At 36.1% G+C, this 8,667-nt stretch overlaps 1 protein-coding gene across 1 annotated transcript; it reads left to right on the top strand.

Moving 5' to 3' along the window:
- The first annotated feature begins 5,697 nt into the window (after positions 1–5,697).
- On the top strand, positions 5,698–7,424 carry LOC18610923 (GATA transcription factor 18). The gene is made up of 2 exons (XM_007046866.3): positions 5,698–6,553; positions 6,679–7,424. Exons 1-2 carry the CDS (start codon positions 6,098–6,100, stop codon positions 6,970–6,972), a joined length of 750 nt encoding a protein of 249 aa, XP_007046928.3. The 5' UTR covers positions 5,698–6,097; the 3' UTR covers positions 6,973–7,424.
- The last annotated feature ends 1,243 nt before the right edge of the window (positions 7,425–8,667 follow it).

Here is an 8,667-nt window from a genome sequence, read left to right as displayed (position 1 = left end):
GACATGTGACTAAATATTTAATAAATAATTATAAATATGTAACAGAGTAATGGATATTCAACATATGATACTCGTATCTTATTCGAATTCAAAAAAAATATTAAACTTGATAACTATATTCGTTACAAACTCAATTATAAAATATTTAAATTTTATATAATTGGATCGAATAAAATCAGGTATATGATTATTCATTATCCATTGTCATCCGGGTGCAACCGTTTCATTAGACTATCTACCTAAAAAAAGGCCACAGCCCATCTATGCTTTGGGCTTTCTTAGGCCCAAGAAAAGCTGGAAAAATAATTTAGGTGTTTTATTATTATTATTATTATTATTATTCAAAGTAATTTAAGTTCCCAAATTCCAGCTAAAATAATCAAGTAAATTCCGAGAAAAGTCTTCTGCTTTTTAAAGTTTGTATCACTTCGTTTCAAACAAAAACCCTACTAAAAATTTGTATTCTCACAAGTACTAAAGAAGGTAAGGCCATAAAGAGCGGGAAAATTTTCGAGCGTTGAAGCGGCTCCAAATTTAGCTTATTCTAGGCACGTTTCTCAAATTCTCAGGAAACTAGCTGTTAACTTGACCAGCTGCCATGGAACTCTCACTGTTTGCATATTGTTTAAATAATGTTATTCTTTTAACACATGCCTGCTGCCATGGAGAAGAACAGGGAAGTAACTTCCAAATTGACAAGTTTTTCTTAGCGTCAAAAAGGGTCTCCAGAAAGAATACTGTAGCCCAGCACCAGAAGACTGACTGATTCCAAAGTCCCACTCTCTGATTCTAACAAGTCTTTCTTTTCTGACAACAATTATAACTTTCTTCATACAGGGTGTTCATTGGATTTGATCTTTGATCATGGGTGGAAAAAGCCTTTCAAAGATCCTGAAATTGTGGGGTTTCTGATATGGAGATCACATCGAGTTGAGATCTTTGAATACCAACTCACTTGAACATCTTTTGTTTTTATTGTAGTATATGAAAAATTCTACAGTATCAGTCACATATATGTACAAACCTTTGCTTGGGATTTCTCTTTTTTGTACAAGTTTTCGTGTTTTCCAACAGACTAGAAGAAAAAAGTTCAGCTTTGCCCTGAATTCAAACTGGAATCGGATGATGATCAATTGTCATTTTTTGTGTAAAATTCCTCAGGCTTATCTCTTAAATGAAAAAAAAAAAAAAAGGAATCTGACATTTGTCACGCTTTTAAATTGCCAAAATCGATAGGACATGGGCCAAGGTGGAAGTTGTAATTCAAACAACTTAAAATCGCAAAGCTTTCTGCCAGCTGATCACAAACTTTTCCTGCGCCAGGGGAATAAAGATGCAGCAGACAAGATATTGGAAAAGACCAGTCAACAAATATTGAAAACGGGATCGATAGGGTACTACCCTGTTTATGGAATTTTTCCTGCAAAGGATCCAAAACCCTACTGTTTATTCAACGTTCCTGTGAATATGATTCTAAAACAACAAATTGGTGGAAGGAAAGGAAGAAAAAGAGTGCCCATATCGTAAGCTTAAAGCATTAAAATATGTCATGTTCGGTTTGGAAAAATCTGTTTACTTCCAGGGCAAAAGGTTATATAAGAGATTCAAAGTATTTAAAGAAAAAAAAAGAAGGAAGAAATGGAAGGATAAAAAGAGATTGGTTTACGTAAAGAACATGCATACAATGAGTCAAGGAGACTAGATCCAGGCCATGATACCTACCCTCATTCTGAGGCATTCATCATGTTGTTTTTGTCCTTTTTTTTTTTTCCCTTAGTTGTCCTTTTCTATTGTCCTTGATTAAACGTTAAAACAATATACATACACTTCTATGTGTGAAACCATTTTTGTATTATTATTCTTTCCCAAAAACACCATAGCTGATCTTCAAAGACAAAGTTGATATGTCGTTTCAGATAGAATATGGGAATGGCAAAAACTTAATTAATTATTTAATTTCATGTAAAAAAAACACTAGTTCAATTAATTCCACGTTTGCAAATTGAGTAACCAGGCATCTCATTCAAAAATAAATAAATAAATTTATATAATAATAATCAATGTAATATATTCCCATCAAAATAAAATTAAGAGATTAAAGATTCACATTAAAACATTTCTGACAAATTTTAACGTAAAAAAAGTTATTTTTATTTTGAAAATGATATCAATACTAAATTACGTATATTATTCACATCTCGAATGAAAATAATTATATGAGCATAATTTATTTTATCTTACAAATATACGTAACTAGCTAGAAAATTTAAATTTATGCGACTAATTAATGATACCAATAAAAATGTTCATCTACATGGGAAATAGTTCCAATTAACTAATAAAATATCGAGTTTAATCTTGGTTAAATATATAGTTATTAGATAAATTCACAAGACAGGTAAACAGAAAGAAAAAAAGAAAAAGGGGGAAATCTGAATGTATCTTTTAGATTACAGGGCTACAGTCGTTAGACTTCCTTGGAGGAGACAATTGGAGGTTACAGTGTCCCTCGGATGTTGATACTGACAACAGCTTATCTTTCATAGGACGGCTTATTAGGGGTTTTTCCCCTTTATTTTTTTCTTCTTCTACAAACAAGCACCCCTTTTCTAAATGTTGGGTTTGGGGTCCTCGTTTTGTTTTTTTTTTTTTTTTGGTTTATTGCACACTACCTTTTTCTTTTCCCATCCTTCCTCTCATTCCAACTTAAATAATTATTACTTTAAAAATCTTACCTGGCAAAGAACATCCTGTCAACAACAAGATCACTAGACCAATCCCCAAGTTCCCCCCCTTCCCTCTCTCCCTTTCACTAAAAAATAAAAAATAAAAATAAAAAAGGAAAATCCCAATCTCCCAAGAGACATTCCAGTTGTATTCTCGTTGCTTTTGAGGAATGTTAAACTTGTGCGGTCGAACTACTACTCATAATTTTTTAAAAGTCTGTGAGTAAGACCGTGAAGTCTTTCTTGTTTAACACATTTGCATGCATGCATGCAAAGCAAAGCAAAGCAAAATCCTAAATTATAATATTTATATATATAAAGAAAAAGAATAATAATAAATACCCATGATGCCCACGTGGCACCTAGAGAATTGATCAAAGAATTAATGATTAATATATTAGCATCCCATACGATCTGCTTTCCTTGGAAATGTTGGGACAAAAACTCTAAACCCTACGACCCTCAATTGGGGGGACCCCACCAAATCCAACGAGCCACATAACATCATGATTGACTAGCATGTAAATTAAATGCGTATCTTAACCTTAATCATTTTCTGTGGTTTGAGATGATTAAGCAAATCCCAGAGTTTCCATTAAAAAGAGTATAAACAGATCCTCATTAATTACTCGAATTTATAGGCATTTGAGCAGAGTCCTAACCTGCTCGATTCTTCCCCCGCCGCCCCACCCCCCACCTCCTCCCAACCCCCCCACTCTCCTCTCCATGGCGTGTTCTTCACGCTCGGACATTCCCCACGAGAATTGTGGGTCGCGTGGCGGAAAACATGAGTGGTGGGCAAAAAAAAAAAAAGGAAAAACAATACAAGGCAACGCTTAGTGTCTTGGGCTAATCGCGGTTTTTTTTTTCGTGGTTTACAAAGTGGAAATAGAGAGAGCATCTTTTGGAAAGCGGTGGTCGTCCCGTTTGTCGAACTAAGGCTCACCAATCTCTAGACGATCTGATTCTTTCTCCCTTTCTCTCTCTTCATGTTTTTGAATCTTTTGATCATATTCTTCAGAAGGATTTTTTTTTTCTTGGTGTTTTGTTGTTCGGGGTTTAGCCATGATGGATGTGGGGTCATTTCTCATTGTTTTCAATTCAAGTTTTTTTTTTTTTTGGTATTGAACCCTTTCTTTTTGAGTTTCCATCTTTGACTCAAAGATCTTTCTCTCTTGGTAAGCCAAGTAGAAACAGAAGTTTGTTGCTTTGATGATTGCGGAGTATCTCATTTGGATACCTTTATTTTTATGTTTTTCCTTCTTCTTGTTGGTTCCCTTTACCTTTCTTTTTTAAAATGGTCGGATCTTCTACCGGACTACAATATTTTGCCCAAGACTAAATACTCGTACTACCACTACAACTAGAAACCAAAAAGCTTTTTTGGGTTGGTGCTGAGCTGATTGAGTTTTAGATACGGGAACATGAGGAAATTATCATGACGAAATTGGCTTTGTTTCTGAGGATAGAAGAGGGGGGGGCTGGGGCGGGGGGGGTGGTTCACGTGATTCCAGGGTACGGGGTACTGATTGTAGTAAGCATGAAACTGGTTGTTTCTTTAGGGAGGTGGAGGGGGTCATATTATTGTTGATTGTAAGATTGACGGATTGGACTGCCTATAACCAACTAACGGAGTGGGCATGTCGTGTTAGACAGAAGTGGTCATTGCTCTGTTGAATAAACTTATCCCAGTCACAGCATGAACTCAAAAACATTTTCGCTTTGCTTTTTCTCCCACAGGCAAAACCAGTGCGTGCATGGCAAGCACCATCTCACTCCCTATCATATGGTGTTAATTAATGAAAGATCTTTTTGTTTTTTAATTAAGAGGAACAAAACAATTTTCTTTGATCATGGGGATAAATCAAAATTCAATTTGCTGACATGCCTTCAATCCAAAGAATTTGAATTGATTGTTACATTCATTATTATTTTTTTGTTAGACATAAATCTTTCAATGTCATAAACCAACAAAATTTTAACTATAATTAACTGATCAATGTTTATGGGAATTGCAAAATGTCTCTATTCAAGACATCTACATCAAGGTATGCTATTCATTGTCATATTTTTTAGAAAAGAGTTTAATTGAGAACAATTTAAACTTCAAAGTTCAAACTTCCTTTTCTTTTCTAAGTACTAAAATGAAAACTACCATAATCAAAAACAAGTTGATAGATCAAATGTTGGCGTATATGTTGGGACCATGAGAGAAGCTGTAAGTTCAGAATGAGCATATCGTAGGGGGCAGGGGCATATGGCAATATTGATTGGAGCGTGGAAGGAAGACGCAGAGGGAAGGGCGTGGATAAGGGAAGGGAAACTATTCCATTTTCCTTGGGAGGCTGGCAGTGACAGAGCAGAGGGGGCAGAGATACGGATACGGACAGAGGTTTTGATGTATTGGGTTTGAGACTAATAGGGCCTCGTGATCGGAGAAGGCAGATCCATGGAAGACTGTTCCCGCTAGTCACGTGGGCTCTTTTGACTACCCAATGACCAACCCATCTGCCCCTTCGCATTGTTAGGAGCGCCCCCCCTTTTGCTCACCTCACCCCTTCACCAACTCATCCCTTCTTTTGGAGTATAAATTCAATTGGCCGCAACCAATTTCTTTAACAACGGACAAACACTCGCAACACTTCAAGCCTTATATCCCAGACATTTTTCTCACATACTTTTTCTCTACGCCCTCACCACTCCTGACTCACTCTCTGACTGCCTGACTTAATTTTCTTTCTCTTAGTTATATAAGAGTAGTAGTAGTAGTAGTATAGTATTTAACTACAAATACATATTTATATATAGTTACTGGTGCCTATTCTTTTTTCCAAGTGTTCTCTCTCTGTAACATGCAACCTGGGTCCCTCTCTGTCTATATCTTTATTTCTCTCTTGCTATATACGCATGTACATCTCTCCATTTGCATTTGACGACAACGTGGACTGCAGGTGCTGACTGGTATTTCGCCATTTTATTAGCTTATAAAGCTACCAGACAACAACTCTTCTCAGTCCTCTCTCTCGTACCATTCAGCTCTCTCTCTTCAAGTTCTTATTCAAACATTATATTATTGCACTTCGCTCTCAGTTTACTATTTGGCTCGTACTCCCCTGCCATTACCCTTTAACTATAAACTCACCATCCCATCACATTTTTTTATCCGTCAATTGCATTAGCCCAGACCTTCTCTTCATCTGCTAATCCCTTGTTCCTTCATTTTTTTTTCTTTTCCCTCAGTTGGCAGTTGTTGGTTGATTGATGATTCTGAATCAACCCCCATCTTGATCTTTTTGATATCCGTTGTGCTGAAATTGAGGTGGAAGTGTAGTAGGCCTTCGACATAATCATAGAGAAAGAAATTTTGAGAAATGATGCACAGGTGCAGTAGCTCTCAGGGAAACATGGTGGGTCCATGTTCATGTGGCCTGTTTCATAACCAAAGCAACTCCTTCTCGATGCTATTTTCCATGCCAAACCCCCACAAATCTTTCGATGAAACAGACATGTATGCTTACACGTCCTCTTCTTCTTCTTCTTCCGTTGATTGCACTCTCTCCTTGGGGACTCCATCTACTCGTCTCTGCGAAGACGATGACAAGCGTATCCGCCATGACCGCCGCTCTGGTTCTTGCATGTCTAACTTTTGCTGGGACTTGTTACAGAACAAGAACGCGCCTTATTCACAGCAAACCCCAAAAGCCAGCCGTGGGAGCAGTGGAAATAGCAGTAGCAGCTCAGGCAATGATCCTCTCCTAGCTCGCCGCTGTGCTAACTGTGACACCACTTCCACACCGCTTTGGAGGAACGGACCAAGAGGTCCAAAGGTACACAAAATTACTCATTTGCAATTCTTTATTTTTATTCTCTTTATTGTTTCTTCATAAACAAGTATACTTATTTTGCCATTTTTTTCGACTTTTCATGCATTTTTTTTATTGTTTAATTGCAGTCACTTTGCAATGCCTGTGGAATTCGATTCAAAAAAGAAGAAAGAAGAGCTACAGCAAATGCGAACAACTCGGGTGCAACAGCTTCAATGCTGGAGCAGCAACACCATGGCTACCACAACAATTCATGGGTTCATCACTCCCAGAACCAGAAAATGCCATGTTTCTCACCTGTCAATGAATTCAGGTTCATTGAAGATACTGATCGAGATTCTGATACAGGCATTCCATTCCTTTCTTGGAGACTCAACGTCACAGACAGGCCAACAAGCCTTGTCCATGACTTTACAAGATGAAAGAACAAAAAAAGAAAGAAGAAAAAGAAAAGAAAAACCCCACCACTGACGGTCAAGATCATGCAGCAATGACTGAAACGTATCACGATGATGATGTTGATGAAGGTGTGTTTGTGATGGTGATGTTGATGGTTACATGGTCTTCGTTTCTTCTCGCCAAAATTCTTTTTTATTTTTTTATTTGTGCTTTTTCAGTTTGTTTCCTTTGTCTCCGTCTTCTACAGATGGAGTAAGAACGGGATAATTCTATGTTCTTAGTTGCCTTTCTCTCTTTTTTTTTTTTTCGGGTTTTGAATTTTTTTTTCTTTTTCCCAAGTTCTTTACCTTTTCTTTCTCTTTCAGTTTTTTTATATAAAACCCTTTCCGTTTGAGAGAGTTTCACTTTCACTTTCCCCTAGTTTGCCAGTTCCTCTTCCCCCACTACGTTTAAATGATATCAAAGTTCATCATCATCATCATCATGATTATGATGAGTTCAGCACCGTTAGATTGATTACTGATTTCCCCTGATGTAATGTAATAACATAGGACGTCTTAGCTTACATATGCAAATGGTACCCTTTTTCATGATATATGAACTGAAGTTCACTTTACCTGAGACTCTGGAGCTGCTGCCTGCTGCTGCTTCTTGTTGGTTCTTTTTCCATTTCTCTGAATTTCACAACTGAAAGAGAAAGTTAAGAGAACGCAAAAAAAAAAAAAAAAAGAGAGTGAAGATGAGGTTTGATTGTCATTAGAATTATTACGTTTGATTCTGCTGAATCAATCTGACCCTCCAATTACTTTGTTTAACAATTTGTGATGTTCTGATTCTGGAGGACAGTGTGCGGTTCAGAACAAAGTAATGCATTTGTCGTATTAGGCTTTTTTAGCCAACGTCAAAACAACTCCTTCTTGACCGTCAAATTGGCCTCTTATGCATACCTTGGGACACCTCTGCAAAATCCCTGTTTCTTTTTCTGTTTTTTCCCACCGTTATTTTATCTCTTACTTCGGCTTTCTTTCTGTTTGGTGGTGATTGGGGGTAGTAATTTTATGTCAAAAATTATTCCATTCTTATACTATGTTTCAGTAGCATTTCATAGTTTTCTACTCTTATTCTCAGTTCCAAGTAGATTTTGATTGCCTTCCTCAAAGAGATGCCAAAACTAATTTTGTCTGCTAGATAATTATGAAATTCACGGAAATTTGATATTTTATGGGGTAATTAACTATAGATACTTAAACCGTTATCCCAATCGAAAGTTTGAAAATATAACAAAATTATTTAATTGTGATAACTAGAATAAAAATTATGGTAATTGCCAATATAACAAAAAAATTCGAATTTTAATAAATATTATATCTATCAGATTATCTGTTAGGATTCGTTTTCTTGGTACTTGTTATGTTTCTTAAATTTAAAATTTAAGCATTTTGGATATGCATTTAAGATTGATATGAAAGTAATATATATTATAGGTTTAGAACAAAATTTAACTTAATTATATAAAAACAAGGTTAAGAGGAAGGATTGTTCTTTCATTTGTAGACAAAGGAAATTTGTTATAAAATTAAACTCTCTATTTATATCTAAATGCACAAAAGGTTAGTTGATACTTGATGGGATCGGGTTTTTTTATTTGGGCATTAAAGGTTTGGAAGTCGTCATTTTCAATTGTGTTCGTCTTTTTGCTAGATACATTTTGTGGATTC

This window comes from Theobroma cacao, chromosome 1, assembly GCF_053813885.1.
Source record: "Theobroma cacao isolate CCN51 chromosome 1, ASM5381388v1, whole genome shotgun sequence".
Classification (NCBI taxonomy): domain Eukaryota; kingdom Viridiplantae; phylum Streptophyta; class Magnoliopsida; order Malvales; family Malvaceae; genus Theobroma; species Theobroma cacao.
Note: the sequence above shows the minus strand (reverse complement) of the source record. Positions and strands in the feature narration are given on the sequence as shown.

Bases quoted from the DNA above. Each gene is read 5' to 3' on its own strand.
- LOC18610923 (XM_007046866.3), top strand. From the start codon at position 6,098: ATGATGCACAGGTGCAGTAGCTCTCAGGGAAACATGGTGGGTCCATGT. The intron at 6,554-6,678 runs GTACACAAAATT...GTTTAATTGCAG, and splicing joins ACGGACCAAGAGGTCCAAAG to TCACTTTGCAATGCCTGTGG.